General features: G+C 36.3%; 1 protein-coding gene across 2 annotated transcripts; it reads right to left on the bottom strand.

Annotated features, from left to right (window-relative positions):
• Positions 1-99: 99 nt before the first annotated feature.
• On the bottom strand, positions 100-15,054 carry ppig (peptidylprolyl isomerase G (cyclophilin G)). Of its 2 annotated transcripts, none has more exons than XM_073952790.1 (13): positions 14,949-15,054; positions 12,390-12,454; positions 12,157-12,231; positions 11,787-11,894; positions 11,642-11,686; positions 9,900-9,987; positions 9,639-9,714; positions 9,409-9,548; positions 6,095-6,263; positions 4,730-4,933; positions 4,072-4,153; positions 2,497-2,648; positions 100-1,437 (listed from the first exon to the last, which is right to left on the bottom strand). In XM_073952790.1, exons 8-13 carry the CDS (start codon positions 9,497-9,499, stop codon positions 528-530), a joined length of 1,608 nt encoding a protein of 535 aa, XP_073808891.1. In that variant the 5' UTR covers positions 9,500-9,548; positions 9,639-9,714; positions 9,900-9,987; positions 11,642-11,686; positions 11,787-11,894; positions 12,157-12,231; positions 12,390-12,454; positions 14,949-15,054; the 3' UTR covers positions 100-527.
• Positions 15,055-16,004: the final 950 nt, after the last annotated feature.

Raw genomic sequence — 16,004 nt, 5'->3', positions numbered from 1 at the left:
CATGCCAAACAAGCTTTATAATCAATCATCAGCTAAGTGTGAACTCTTGAAATACATAAATCAATATGTTGTCAACAAACAGCACTGACAGCAAAGCTCACAGGTTCAGTATCAATTTTTTATTTGTCAAATTCAGCCGAACCCAACATGGTGATCTCTTTACAAACATAAAGCCCTTACAAAACTCCAAGGTACGCAAACATGACCCCGACCAACCCCTTTTAAAAAACAGCTCAGCTCAGATGAAACAAACAAAAAGTAACCATTGTTTTAACCAAGGGACTCACTAAACGTTTATGTGGTGTAGGGATCAAGAACATGACAGAAGACGAGATAAAAGCCGAACAAATACAACAGCAGATTCATTCCAAACCAATTTGTGTCTATCAATCTTTAAAAAATACTCCAGACGTTGAGGATCAGGCCATGTCTAGCAGAGTTGAAGACTAAAATCAGTCTCTTGGTATGGTTGTAAATCTCTGATGTTTGTGTGGCGGGAAAACAAACGTAAATAAAAGCATTGATTCTCAGTCGCTGTCGCTAGAAGAGGAGTCCTTTTTCTTTGCATCCTTTCTCGGGCTTTTCGATTTGTCCTTAGCTCTCTCTTTCGATTTGGGGCTGTCGCTTGTTTTTCTTTTCTTGCGTTTATCGTTGTCAGAGTCGCTGCTTCCCGTGTCGCTCTTGTCTTTCCTCCTCTTCTGTCGATCCTCTCGCTCTCGGCTGCGCTGTTTCTGAGAGGAGCGTTCTTTGGAGCTGCGGTCTCGTCCTCGTGTTTCTCTGCTTTTATTGTCTGCACTCTTCCTCCGGTCTTCTGCGTCTCTGCCTCGAGCTCGCTCTCTGCTTCGTGAGCGGCGGGATGTTTTTCGGTCTCGGCTGCTGCTGTGTCGTCTGTCGCGGCCTCTGTCTCGTGATTGTCCCCGTTGTCCGCGTCCTCTCGATCGGGATCTCCGTGAAACATCGCGACCCTTTTCTTTGCTTCTGGATCGCTCTCGTTCTCCGTTCTTCTTCTTTTCCACCTCCTTCGATTTCTCCTTTTCTCCGTCTTTGGCTCTTTCTTTGCTTCGGTCTTTCTGTTCGACCTCTTTATCATTTTTCTCCTTTCTGTCTTTTTCTTTGCTAGTCGAGCGTCCTCGCTTGTCATCAGGCTTCTTGCTCTTTTCTTTCTCCCTCTTCTTGTCTTTGCTTTTGCTCCGGCTGCGAGATTTCTTCTTCTCCGCATCGGCGTCTGGCTTTTTCCGAGCGTCCCTTTCTCGGCTTTTGGAGCGATGTTTGTCTCTCTTTCGGTCTCTTCCTTTGGAGGGACTGCGTGATTTGTCCCGCTTTGAAACTTTCTTTTCTTGCTCAGAGTTCTTCCTTGCTGTGTCTTGCTTGTCTCCCCTAGCCTTGTTGACGCTGCTTAGCTCAGTAGTTTTCGTCTTTTCCTCTGACATATCTCCTCTGAAATGTAAAAACACATATTAAATGTTTAACTGAGTAGGGAAAAATACATTTAAAGTGCATTTTCTGATGGCTTGTTTCCACTGAGTGGTACGATTTCCAATGCCAAATGGCTAATTTTCACTGAGCGGTACAATACGGGTCACCTTTATCAGGTTTGCGCTCCCACTGCTATGGTACCCTTTTGGTTTCAGTCAACAGTCAGTTTCAGTCAACGTCATTCACCCTAAGGAAATGTCCAAGTAAAGCTGTACGGGTCTTTCACATTTCATATGAGAAGCACTCCTCACAAAACAGATGCTTTATAAACATAAGTACAGTATAAATGTTCACAACACGCAATATATAGCCCACAGTCTCTATCTTTATCTTTAACCTTCACCAGCACATGTAGCCTCTGTTAGAGAGTTATTCTATGGACTATTATGAACTGAAAATAACGGAATTACTTTCTAACAGAGGCTACATGTGCTGGTGAACATTAAAGATATTGATGAGAGGTCTGCACTGACTGTTGGCTATCTGTTGCGTTGCTTTTGAACCCAAATAAGGACTAAATGTCTGCTGTGTGTAGTTTTTCTGTAATTAGTTACATATCAGAGTCTGTAAGGGTCTGTTTGTGTTCATATACGTTGCATTTATTTTATTTTTTTTATATAACTGCAGACATTATAGTAGGCTATTTCACACTATCATTAATCTGCAGTTAAGATCAAATCATGTTCATAGAAAGGTTAGTAATGAACATTTATGCACCAGTATTTGTGTATAAAGCATCTGTTTTGTGAGAAGTGCTGCTCATATGATATGTGAACGACCCGTACAGCTTTACTTTGACATTTCCTCGTGCAAGAATGATGTCGATTAAAACTTTGTCATGCACCACGCCATTGGTACCCTTTTGAACTAGTCTACTACAGTCCATCTATGGACAGCTGAGATTGATATCACATTTAGTTAAAAAAAAAAGGGACATATTAGGATACTTTTTAAATTGGTGCAATCTTCACTACACAATACTGGACATAATATCTGCATGTAATGTCAAATTGGACATACTTGTCTCCTTTAATCCACCGCTCCTGGGAAGCAGCTAAATTGGCTTTAGCTTTCTGTGTTCTTTGCATTTCATGCCTCCAGTGTGGAGGAGTCTCACTGCGGCGAAACCGATCCCAGGACCGCGAGCGGGATCGAGACGGTGTCCGATAGCGCTACAGGAGAGAGATGGGAGAATAAAATATATATATATATATATAACCTCTTAAGGCCCAAGGTGTTTTTTTACATGCATTTTTTATTTCTCTTTGATATTTGGGCTTATTGGAACCTAATTAGAATAAAACCTAAGCATCATCTTTTGATATGATGTACTTTTTGAGAAAAATGATGTCTATATATGTGGACTCCTGGTCCGAATTTACATAAAACAATTTTTCCTGAAGGTTTTTAATGCCTATTTAACATAGAATTTTTTTTTTGAACTTGCTTTGACTATCAGAGAGTAAAAACGATATTTCTTCCCATTTTGGACAGTTAAAATAGTGTTTGGGACATTTCATATGCTGCAAAACAGTTGCAGGATGACACTGTATGTCTGTAACAAAATATAAATATTAAAGGTATTTTAAAAAGCCATTTAAGAGCTAAAATGTGCTGTTCCCGCATGTGGACACTCAAGCCCTAGGAGGATATAGATTTGTACAGGGTATATTTTGGAATCACAGACTGAAATGCAATACATTAAGACCTTGTTGCCACTGTTTCAACCAGTAACATTGACATAATTTTAACTTGCAGCATATTTACTAAATATTGATTGTAAGAAATTAAAACTAAAATAAAACATTTTTTTTTTTCTGAAGAAAAATGTTAATTCAGCATGTTGGCGCCTCAAGAACTGCAAAAATTACGTTGTTGCCTTAGTTACTGCAGTAAACAAAGCACCAGATGTCAAATACAGCAGGATTTTACTGATTTCCTAAACTGCACAGATTAATCCCAATATTCGCAGATCAAAATCAGGCAAACTTTAGCATCAAACTATAGATTGTAGAATCAAAATTGTTACAAAAATGTAATACCTCGTAAAATATTAAGACTTTTTAATGGCCTTAAATTTCACCAGAATGATGTTGCTTTTAAAATGTCAAATATGCTATCGTGATTTTAAAAATAAATAAATGTGTGAAATACATAGAAAATAAATACATATCTTTATAATTACATTTTATTTTATTTAAAAAAAATTTCTTTTATTTGACCTATTTTATCCAGAAAGGATGAATTGCTTAAAAGGACAGTTATTTTAGTATTTTAACATTTGCATTTTAAAAGATCACTAGTTCAAATAATTATTGTTACTTTAAACTCTCTATAAATTACAATTGTGGACAAATCAGAGAAATTAATAAGACTTGGGAAAATAAGACATCTTAAAAAAAAAAAAAAAGTTATTTTACACTTAACAGTAACAATAGTTCTGTTTTCACTGTATTTTGGATCAAACCAATGTAGAGATTAGACATTAAAGACATTAATTTAATTTGTTTAACCTTGATCCTAAATTTTGAACAGCAGTGTGTCTACATCCAAACTCTTATAATCTGCCTATCAAACAAGGATTTATTCTCTCACCCTCGGTCCTCTTCCTTTAATTCTGCGGCCCGACCTGGTCATCACCAAGCGCGTGCGGTTTGGTCGTGAATTCGCCATGGGTCTGGAATAGAATTCACAGGTCATACAGATTTCAAGTCATAATCTTGAAATCACACTATTTACTACTACCACTATTGCAGTAACAATAATTAAAAGAAAAAAAACAATTAAAAAAAAGTCTAAAAATATCTGTACCAAATAAGCTATCATCCATAGTATGGACCCTTTTCACATTATTTGGGTTTCTCATTAGTCATAGTTGGGTAAACTTAGTGCAGTGAATGGGAGTACAAAACAACATTTTTTTACAGTCCCATTTGCTGAAATAACTCCACGATGGCGTTATCAAGACTTTCAGAAAAAGAAAAAAGACAGAACAACGTCAAATGTACTGTCCTGTCCCCATAGACACTGCATTAGAAACTCCCCACATAAGCAGTAATTCGTTTTTTTGTAATTTGATGCAAAGATGATGTAATACATACATAATTGCATATAAATATACATACATTTGTAAAATATTATCTAAACATTAACAACTTTCAATGATTAAGGATGTCGATAACTGTTAACACGTCATCACAGACTTGTGAAAAGGGTCCATTATAGCAGGAAATATTAAACTGTCATATTTTACCTTTCCCTTTCCCTCTCTCTCTCCCTGTCTCTATCTCTGGGTCTCTCTCTCCCAGAATCCACCTTGTCCTTTTCTTTGCTTTGCTCCTCCTCTTTGGGCTTCTCCGGGCTTCGCCTCATCAGAAAGCGGTTTTCTGGAATGGGTGGCACTTCCTCTGGGCGGATAGTGGACACAGCCTGAGGTTCAGCTTCTTCTTCATCAGATCTACAGATAACAAGATATGTTACTCCAATTCAAAAAAACTATTAAAATCGCCATCTAATTGTGTTATGTAGTGTGTAAAATTAACCAGATTAAATTATCTACAAGTGTGAAAATAAAAATTATGTATGCATCTAAGATAACTATCAAACCACAGAATTATAATATAAAATCAGCTAAATTGATGCCTATACCCTTAAAAACAAGTAAACTAGACAAAGGGTAAAAAACAATCAATATAATTTGCAAAAACTAAAACATTGTATTGGCTGCTGAAATCATTCAAGTTTTATATTGATAAAAAAAATGATCATTTCCCATTAAAATGATTTTGTTTTAGCTTGTGATAGCACCTCGGTTGGTTTGAAAATCAAAATAAATTTTACCACAGTAGATTCAAGGCCAGTGCCTGCCTTAATGAGTGATTCATTAGAATTGAAATTGATTCAAATGATTCATTCAAAAGGGTGGATTCACTGAGAAACTGACTCAGTCTAAAATCGGTAAAACTTCGAGTAGGTATTTATTTTAACAGCAACAATTTTACGACTGCAAAAAATATAAAAAATTATAAATACATATGAATTGTTGTATAGTATAAATGCACTTTTGACATAGTTCATACATCCATAAATACTTCCCAGTGGCCCAGAATTCTACGCTCTTCAGAATCTTGGTAACAGTAAGTTTGATTTGTGTAAAATAAATAACACTAGTGAGCACACTAATGCTTGTGTGATAGGATTGGGCTGCACCATGAATTTAAACGCAATCAAAATTATGATTAATTAAAAGAGCAGCGAATGTCATCTGCTCATCCCTGACTGCATGTTGTTGTGTGTAGTAAATCTCCTCTAAAACCAGAGGGCGCTATTGCTATATAACTTTAAACTAGGCTGTCAGTGAACTACAGCTGTGTAGTAAATGCTGGTCCATCTAAAAATAAGGTCGGGAGATTTAATACTGATTACAGAACTGGTTTTAGTGACAAAACGTGCAACTTTGTCAACTTTGATTAATCATGCAGCCCTAGGTATTACAGAACTACATTTTATTTTATAAAAAACAAACCATATCCAGATAATTCTCCTTTTTTATGATTCCAAATGCATTACAATATCATAAATAAATAAATAATAAACAAGGACTGTGTTCACAAAGTACCCTTTCTTCTCTTTCTTTTTGTGTTTCGATTCCTTCTTTTTCTTGTGTTCCTTCTTGTGTTTCTTGCGTCGTTTCTTCTCCTTCTCCGATTCCTCCGAGTCTGAAGAGCTGTCAGAAGAAGAGTCCTCACTCTCGCTGGACGACTGGTGCTTCTTCTTTTCTTTCTTTGCTGGATTGACAAAAGTGAAAACGATATTTTAAAACACAAACACTCACTTTCATTCAATTTAGATGAACAAAAAATTGGGTTATAGCCATTATTAAAGATCCTATAATTAAAGTTTTGTTAGATGTTAGTATGAATATCGTTAGTTTTTAGGATGTCTATAAGCTAGTGCGCACAAAAATAGTGACACAATTCATGCTTAGAAGATATAAAACTGATATAAACATGTTAAGGCGTGCAGCTTGTCATTTCCGCCTAAATGGATCAAGTTTATACATGTCACCTCATACTAGAGCTGCACGATTCCGGCTAAAATGAGAATCACAATTTTTTTGATCACGATTGTCTGAAGATTCTATAGATGTAAAATAAAGGTTAATATGAGTAGGCTATTATTAATGATAATCTTAAACGCATGGTAAAACAGCAATAATAATATTAGGCCTATGTGTAGCTCTGCTTTTGGTTAAAATGCAAAGTTTTGTACAGACTTGGAACGGTGGACTTGAATAGACTTTAACTTTGTCCTGGTGGTTAATTTACAGGAAAGCGATTACATCATAATACACCAATTCATAATTGTGAAGTTATTGTGTTTAAGAGATATGCTTGCCATTTTGCCACTTTTTGTGCAGAGGTTTCCAAACTCGAGCTGCGCCCCCAAATCGCATACTTATGCACTATTCTACGCCATTTTGTAGTATAAATAGTGTAAGTAGTGTGTTCACACTGAAAACTCTAAAAATCATAAGTGCACTTTAATTACCCGGATGATGCACTCATTCAGCCGGTAAAATGAAGTGTGTAATGATGGACACTTTACGCACTCAACGACCGCAGGTTTGCTTACGTAGCGGAAAGGGCGGAGCTATCGGACGCACATGTTGGATAACTTTATTTATTTTAGATGGTGAAAGCAAAATTCTCTTACGAGAGTGATTATAGCGCCTCCTGATGGTGAATGCGGTTATACTCGCGGCAGGTATTATCTGATAATTCTGTCATTTATTTCACTGATTTGGTGACCGTCAAACGTCATCAGGGAAACGGTTAGAATTTCAGCTTAGTAAAAAAACATTAGTGTGCCATTTGGGACGCCACTACATACATATACTATCCTGTAGAGTGTATAAGTGCATATGTACATAGTGCATGAGTGCATAGTGTGCCATTTGGGGCGCAGCTTCTGTCTTGGAGGGTTGTTGTCCTGCAAAGTTTCATTCCAACCCCAATTAAAACACCCCTGAGCTAGCCAAATCAAGCTCTTACTAGGCTTTCAAGAAATATCCATGCAGTTGTGTTGAGGCAAGTTGGAGCTAAAATCTGCAGGACTGAGTTTGGACACCCCTGGGCTAGAGTATTAATAATAACATTTTATAGACTAGAGTAGTTATTGTGACACGGTAAATCAATTATTTTCATGCACAACTCTGTGTTCACTATGAATGAAAAAACACATCAAATGCTTGTCGTATTCATAACTTTGCAATGCGATATGATCATGTAAATGACGTGTGTAGTTTTGGTTTCACTTTCACTGGCGAGTGCGGCTCATGTCATGGCTGTTGTCACTTTGAGAAAAAAAAAAAAAAATTATACATCCCGTGCGGGTCTCAAACAATCACTCTGTGCAACAAACTGAGCGTAATTTACAACTTTATTACTTGTTATTCACAGCTTATGCAGGTTCTGTTCACTAAAGTGACCCCCTCTCAGTAGTAAACAAACAGTACGTCAGCTCACGTGTGATTTAGCACCCGCGAATACATCATTACATGAAGACAGAAATGTCATTTTCGGGTGAATCATATCTTATGATTTTTAAGAAAAAAAGATATTTGAAGACCTCATCGCCACTTCAGGTTCTAATTGGTATCAAACCTTTAACATGATAAACAGCTGCTAATAAACAATTGTTGCTAAATAAATCAATGGAGCACAACTGTGCAACAGAACTCAGATGAGCTCGGAAGAAACAAATCTTGAAAGAATAAATTATGCAATTACACCACTGTTTAAACTTGTCTTTCTCCAACCAGGAGAAGCACGCCAAGCACGCCATTGTTAATATTAGGAGGGAAACAAATATATTTATGCTTTTTGGAGTCAAATACTTTGGATAGCGCTTGAACAAAATTTAAGACCTCGTAAAAACGCGATTAAGACTTTTGAATACCTTTTAAGGGCCATAATTTTCTCATAATTGATTCATCAACTTTTAATACTTTTTAAGACCCCACGGACACCCTGACATAAGTACAGTATTTGACATTTTTAACACTATTTAAAGGTGTCCATGTTGCTGAGCAACGTAGAAAAAACAACATACAGACTTGTGTGACTGCCTTTATGCTTCTCCCGGACTTGAAAATATAATTGGCTGAATCAAGATCGTGTAGTGGGTCAAATCGAGGTTGCAATCTTTTTTCGATTGATCGTGCAGCCCTACCTCATACTTCAGTTTCTCATCAAATCATGACCAATCACATGCTCTCTAGTGTCGACATGCCCCACCCCTTTTAAGATGCTCTCTAGTGTCGACATGTCCCACCCCTTTCAAGATGCTTTTCATTTAATGTGCTCGAGCTCAACCACTCTCACTGATAGAGCTGTGAGACAAACAAAACATTATTGGCTTTTTTTTTTTTTAAAGGCTATACTATGTCCTGCCCTTGCTGAATTGGCGAAAAAGGTAAAACGATTTTAAACACCACCAAATAGACATTTTTTTGCCTGGGTTTTCACCTTTAATTGATAGAACAGTAGAGCGAATTGACAGGAAAGTGTCGGGAGCAGAGAGAAGGGAAGAATCAGCATAGGACCTCGAGGCGGGAATCGAACTTGGGTCGCCGTGAGCACCGGAGTGCATGTGTCGACACTCTAACCACTCCGCCATCAGCGCCGACAATTAGGCATTTTTTATTTAGCTTAATTTTCTGTCAGTTACACATTTCATGATTTAAATTTATTAGACAATCACTAAAAATCAGTTTAAATAAAAAAATAATAATAATTGAAATGCAATGTCACGGGTAGTTGATCTCGTGGTGTAAATGATAATACTTTGTGCATTAAAAAAAAAATATATATATATATATATATATTTGTAACATTTCTAACACAATGAGACAATTTAATCAGTGTTCACCTTTGGATTTTGGAACAAGTTCCCCACAGTTGAGCACTTTGACCTCTGCATACGGTCTGCTGTTGGTATCCGTCTTCTGACTCTCGATCATCCGGATCACATCCTGGCCGGTGATCACCTGACCAAACACCACATGAATTCTGCAGAGGGAGAAATAACACAACTAAATATACAGCACATATACAAATACACTATTTAGTGATCAATTACTAATCTATATCCACACTTACCCGTCCAAGTGAGGAGTTGGTTTAGTAGTTCTATGGTCAGGGACACAAAACAGTGAGGCAGAATGTAAATATAAATCTAACGAACACAAAAACAGTGATTAATGCACACCATAAATCAGTTTGACTGCATTAGCATTTCCAGTTTAATGCACTGAGGACAAACAATTACGCCTATTTAAGGCTGTAAAAAAGAAAAAGAAATCTGCCGATCATCGTCCATCATCCAATCGGACAGCAGAGACGCCAGTATTCTGGACTCACATAAAGAACTGTGAGCCGTTGGTGTCTTTCCCTCTGTTGGCCATCGATAGCAGGAACTCCTTGGTATGTTTCATTGAGAAACTTTCATCTGGAATACGAAAAAAAAAAGACAGAATATTGAAATTAGGGTTGCTATTGGTAAATAACAGTATCCATAAGGCAAAAAAGATCATTTTGAAATACGCTTGTAGGGCATTTGAATAAAAGGAGATGCTACTAATCTTAGTTTAATTACAGTGGGGGAAATAAGTATTCAACAGGTCTTCTTTTTCCAGGGAATAATACTTCTAAAGGAGCTGTTGACATGGAAATGGAACCAGATTTTGGTAAAAAAATTAAATAAATACAAACAAAGATAAAACAAAATCTGAAAAATGTGTTATGTGGAACAACAATGAAATGACACAAGGAGAAAATGCTGAACTACTGAAATGTATTTAATACTTTATATAGAAGTCTTGTTTAGTAATGGTAGCTTAAAGACTCTCATATAGAGAATGATGAAGTCAAATGCATTGCTTAGGTGTGTGTTTTTCACAGACTTCAACAGAGTGTACAATATGTTTCTGTGGGTCTCATCTATTAAATCTGATCTTTATTTTGTATTCTCTATTGGGTTTGGGTCAGTTGATTGGCTGGGCCATTCTACAGCTTGATTTTGGATCATTGTCTTGCTGAAATGTCCACCCTGGTTTCATCTTCATCCTCCTGCTAATGTAGATGTTGGACTGAAGCAGCTGATATTTACACTGATGAAGGGCAGAGGGTTGCTGAAGATCTACTGAGAGATTTCAGCTGCTGTCTGGGCTTTCACTGCCTTTCTACACTTCCCTTTCTTCATGTGTTCAACCCTTTTTTTTCCTGTGTCATTTCATTTTATTACACATAACTCCATTTCTAAACCATTTAGTTTTGTTTTATTTGCATATATGAATTTCTTTGGTTGTTAACATCTGGTGAAAATTTCAAGTCAACAGCACCTTGAGAAATATGTTTTCTGAGAAAAATGATGACGTGTTCAATACTTATTTACCCCGCTGTATATAAAGTGCAAACAAGCGCTTAGTACATGTTAAAAATCAACAGACATTTTGACGCAGGACCTTTTGAATCAGATGCTATTGAATACCTTTTCAATTCAATTCATCACATTAGCACGCGTGTGTTTAAACGATCAGTGAAATAATAATAATAATAAATAAAAAAATTTAAAAAAATAGATTGATTAAATTTTTCCAACAATTTTTATTCAACCAGTATTTAAACAAAAAAAATCCTTATTTTTAACTTATTTACTTGTTACACTACAAACACATTTCAAGACAAGCCTTTTTGGCTTTTGATGGATTATTAATACGATAAACAGATTCTTCTGTTTTATTTATTTTTTATGCTACTGGTAAACAAAACACTTCATGAATAAAAGATGAACAAACTTGAGCAGCAAAAGCTTATGGAAAGATACTAAGACTAAAAAACAAACAAATGCAAAAAACATTAATAACTCCGATAGTCAGGATATTAATAATAATAACAAATATAAATAAAACAGCACTGACTGAACTTTAGAAACTTATCCACTTACATGCCTTTTCAAGTTATTTTGATTACTATTTAAAACTATTTTTTAGACAGTAGTGAACTAGGTCAAAACTATCTAAATTACATCATCACTGTTATGATGTTTAAAAAAAAGAAAAGAAGCAAAACTATTAAAATGCTTGGTCTTATGGGACACTCACCTTCAAAGAAACCTCCATATATAGATTCACCACCTCTGCCATTCCCTATGAAAGCAAACAGAATCCAGAAAAAACTGTATGAAATGTCATTCACATAACGGATGTAAAAGATGAGGTTGAAGAAAAAACAACAGTAAAGTGACACCTTCACTGAAATCTCCTCCTTGTATCATGAAATCCTTCACTATCCTGTGGAAAGGAGTTCCTTTGTAATGCAATGGTTTCTGAGTAGTCTTGCCAACTCCTTTTTCACCTGGATGCAAAGATGAAAGAAACCCTCTAAATGCAATACAGAGTTCCTGGATATTGTAAACATTTGTTATGTTATGTGCATGTTTCTGAACCATTTTCAACTAAAAGCATTATTTATATATTAGTCCCATTCATTTACATGACATTTACTGAAAAGCTTTAGTAGAAAATATGTTTCCCTAAACATAACTCTGTGTCATGTGCATGTTTTTTTTTAAGTGTTCATATCATAGATGAGAGTATTCGACCAACGTTTTATTTACCTGTGCACAGGCAGCGGAAGTTTTCACATGTTTTGGGGCAAACATCAGAGAAAAGCTCAATGACCACACGGCCCGCTGCACAAAGCGCAAGCAGGACAAGAAGATCACACATGTGGGAATAAAAAAAAATATTAAGAGTTTCAGAAACTGAATGATAAGCTGTCTGAAAGTATTCTAAATGAATAAATAAATAAAATAATAAATAAATAAAATTCTAAATGAATAAATCGTACCTGGCACATTACTGATGCCAATGTCAAAAAAGCAGCGAGGACGCTGCGCCTTCACCCCCATCTCTCTGCAAACACAAAACACACACTAGAAACACATTTGTGCCTACACACTCAACACACTTATACACTACAGCATGCAAAATACTAATATATGTGTTACTATAACACTCTTACACCATCTAACTGAGGTAAATTGAGGTTTTATATCCACACATTCAGACTTTCTCCTTAATAATATTCAGAAGTTCAGAAAAGTATTCTTTGCATATTCTGAATAGTGAAATCAGGTTAGCCGCAAATAACTATCAAAGTACAGCAGTGTTCACAGTCAATTCAATAGTGCTAATGCTGTTTTCAAGTCTAACTTTAAAAGCAGTCACAAGTTGTCACTGTTCAAAACTGAAGGAATATTAACAGAGTTAATCTAACACCCTTATGTCTGAAAAAGATTTAGAAACTTCTCTGATCTGAACATTCCTTCACTGTTTCTGGTATTGTGACTTTTTGGAGGAAAATGCATCATTTTCTACAAGGACTATCTAAGATAAAATTAGTTTTTTCAGGAATTGTATTTGTTACAGGGTGGAGTAGTAGAGCAGGGATCCTCAACCGGTGGGCAACAGCGATTCTGCAGGTGGGCAGCGAGTTTAAAACGAACCCTCAATATTATGCTAGAATTTTTGGATCTCATAATAATATGCTACACTAAAATGATCGAAGTAATGCACTGTCTCCTGTTTTCTGGTTGATTACTTTAAACTTGGCGCAAAAACAGCCTCATGATCGCGTCTGCAACTAGTACAAGCATGCCTGTTCATTCACAAACTATGCGTGAAGTCAAAGTCTCTCTTTGCGTATTTTTTGTGACCTATTGAATATGTCCACATAATTGTAAGTCTTTTATAACGGATGCGGGCCCGTACAGGAGAATCTAGCAAGGCTCAATGCATGGTGTTTCTGCCATAGATTGTAAAATAAACTTGCATAGCTTCAGACGCGCTCTGATGGAGCAGTTCGCTGTTTCTGTCAGCGATCTCCCAATAATATCTAGCTGCAAACTCAACCTCCATCTGATCGACGCGTTTCAACAGATTTAGGGTCTTTTACTGTATCTTACATTTGTCTGTATATTTTTCAATAGTATATATATATATATATATATATATATATATATATATATATATATATATATATATATATATATGCAATAGCTGGTCTTTTGTAATCTCCCTGTTGACCTGTGGCTCCCTTCGAATCTGTCTCTTTAAAATAAATTAATAAATACAATTATTTATAATATTGTTTAAGTTTTTTATATAATTAAATTTAAATAATTATTTTTATAAAATGTTGATAGAAAATAATAGAAGGCACCATAAATGTATTATATATATTTATTAAAATAATATAATATATTATTTATTAATAAATAAAGGTTTTAATGAGCTTTTCATACAAACATTTTAGAGCTAATGTCAGACAGGTGGGCCTTCAAAAATTGATTGGAGAAAGAAGTGGGCCCCGCAGTGGAAAACGCTGAGAACCCCTGGAGTAGAGAATGTGTTGAACTCCCACACCAAGCATGTTTTTAATCTTGGTTTATCTGGCAAAGAAATGCATACTTTTGTTGTGGTCATCTCCTCAGGTACATGTGGTTGTCTCAGCAAGTGCAGTATTCCCCTAGAGAAACTCACCTATGACATCCATCAATAGTCCAGTGACTTTTAGCAGCTATAGACACCTTTAAGGTATTATATTATTAATTTCTCCTGATTTTTCTATTCTATGGTGTATGTTTTAGCTCCTAGTCTGACTGTATTATCCTGTTTACTTGTTTGTATGGTTTACATTTTTTCCTACTGTATAGCTGTGACTATTTGTATGTGCTGATGTATTAAAACAATAGACGATTAATAAAAAAACTGAAGGAATATGTGAATATAAAACTACCTCAATCACAATCTTACATTTTTATGTGATTTATGCCACGAAAATGCTATTGATATCGGTACAAGTTTTAACAGAGAATACTGGATTGCATGTTGCTCATACAAGTTTTCTGCTTACATATAACTCGTTTTAATGCAGTTTACTTCACAAATGACCAGAGATAACTTAATATTCATTTTCAAAAATTTCAGTGAGCACTTTCAGGGTCATGAACTTGTCCAGAAGGTCTCCTTTTTATATTCCTTAAATATCGCTTTTTAACACAACAAATAACTTAATAGCAAACCGACATTGTTTATATACATGTTGAATGTGTTTTACGAGTCTCCGTGCATTTAGCTGCAACACACACGTGAAATAACCCCCAGCACAAGAGTAGAGCTCCACAATATGTTTCAACTGCATATTTATCTGTCAGAGACTTTACTGAAGCTGAATAATCCCCTCTACTCGATCACTACAGTCCTAAAATCACAATATTTCCCATTTTAATGATTGAATGACTAGCATGCTAACATGCTACTTCTGTCCATTGGAGCGTCATTTAGATTTTTTCTTTGCGTCCTTCGTTCAGCACGACTCATACTTTAAGATAATATTAATACTTACAACTTGAATTATAAGTGAAATGTTTAATCCAGGTAAAACAAATGTCACAGACGAGATGGAAATATAAACAACGCTCTCGTGTCCTCAGCGCGCACTCTCTAAAGATGGCGCCGTGACGACCAGCAGTGCATTGTGGGTAAAACAATGAACCGCCTTCGACTTGAGACTATGGGAACTTAACGCGGACAAAAAGCCTCAAATTACAAACACACAGCAAACAACCGCTTAAAATGACATTATTCTATGAGCTCTGGCGATTCCGAGTAGAATCGGTATATATTTGTTTTAGCCTATTCTATACAAATCTAATAACCTTTCTTCCAAATGCAAAACAAATACCATTATTTTGTCCCCACATAGCCTACAATGTTAATTGATAAGAATAACACGTTTTCATTTGCTATTTTTGAAAATCTGGGTTATTTCATCAAATATTGTTTTCACATCTCTTCTGAAGTATTGGTAAGACTTTATTTTGATGGTCCATTTGAGTATTAGACTTTGTTTAATATCTGTCGATAGGCTACTGCTCCTTCAACAGACATTTAACTGACTAAAAGAAACTTTGCAAGTACATGTCAACCTATACAAACCCTACCCTGCTGAAAAATCCAGCTTAAACTAGCCTAGGATGGTTGGCTGGTTTTAGCTGGTCGACCTGCCTGGTTTTAGAGGTGTTTTGGCCACTTCCAGGCTGGTTTCCAGCCATTTCCAGCCTGGTCTTAGCTGGTCAGGCTGGAAAGTGACCAGCCAAAACCATCTAAAACCAGCTTGACCACCCTGGTTTAAGCTGGACATAGCTGGTTTTGGCTGGGCTCTCAGCCTGGCTAGGGTGGTCAAGCTGGTTTTAGCTGGTCATCTTCCAGCCTGACCAGCTAAAACCAGCCTGGAAGTGGCCAAAACCCCTCTAAAACCAGGCTGGTTGACCAGCTAAAGCCAACCATGCTAGGCTGGTTTAAGCTGGATTTCTTAGCAGGCTAACCCAGCGAACATGCTACTTTAAGGCCCATGTGGGCAGCACACTGTGGGCCCAGATACAGGCGTGAAATGTGGGGC

The sequence above is a fragment of the Danio rerio genome, chromosome 6 (assembly GCF_049306965.1).
Source record: "Danio rerio strain Tuebingen ecotype United States chromosome 6, GRCz12tu, whole genome shotgun sequence".
Lineage (NCBI taxonomy): Eukaryota > Metazoa > Chordata > Actinopteri > Cypriniformes > Danionidae > Danio > Danio rerio.
The sequence above is the reverse complement of the archived record's forward strand: the minus strand, read 5'-3'. Positions and strand labels throughout refer to the sequence as shown.

Bases quoted from the DNA above. Each gene is read 5' to 3' on its own strand.
- ppig (XM_073952790.1), bottom strand. From the start codon at position 9,499: ATGATCGAGAGTCAGAAGACGGATACCAACAGCAGACCGTATGCAGAG. The intron at 4,154-4,729 runs GTAAAATATGAC...ATTCTATTCCAG, and splicing joins AGAGAGAGGGAAAGGGAAAG to ACCCATGGCGAATTCACGAC. The intron at 2,649-4,071 runs GTGAGAGAATAA...TCTCTCCTGTAG, and splicing joins TTAAAGGAAGAGGACCGAGG to CGCTATCGGACACCGTCTCG.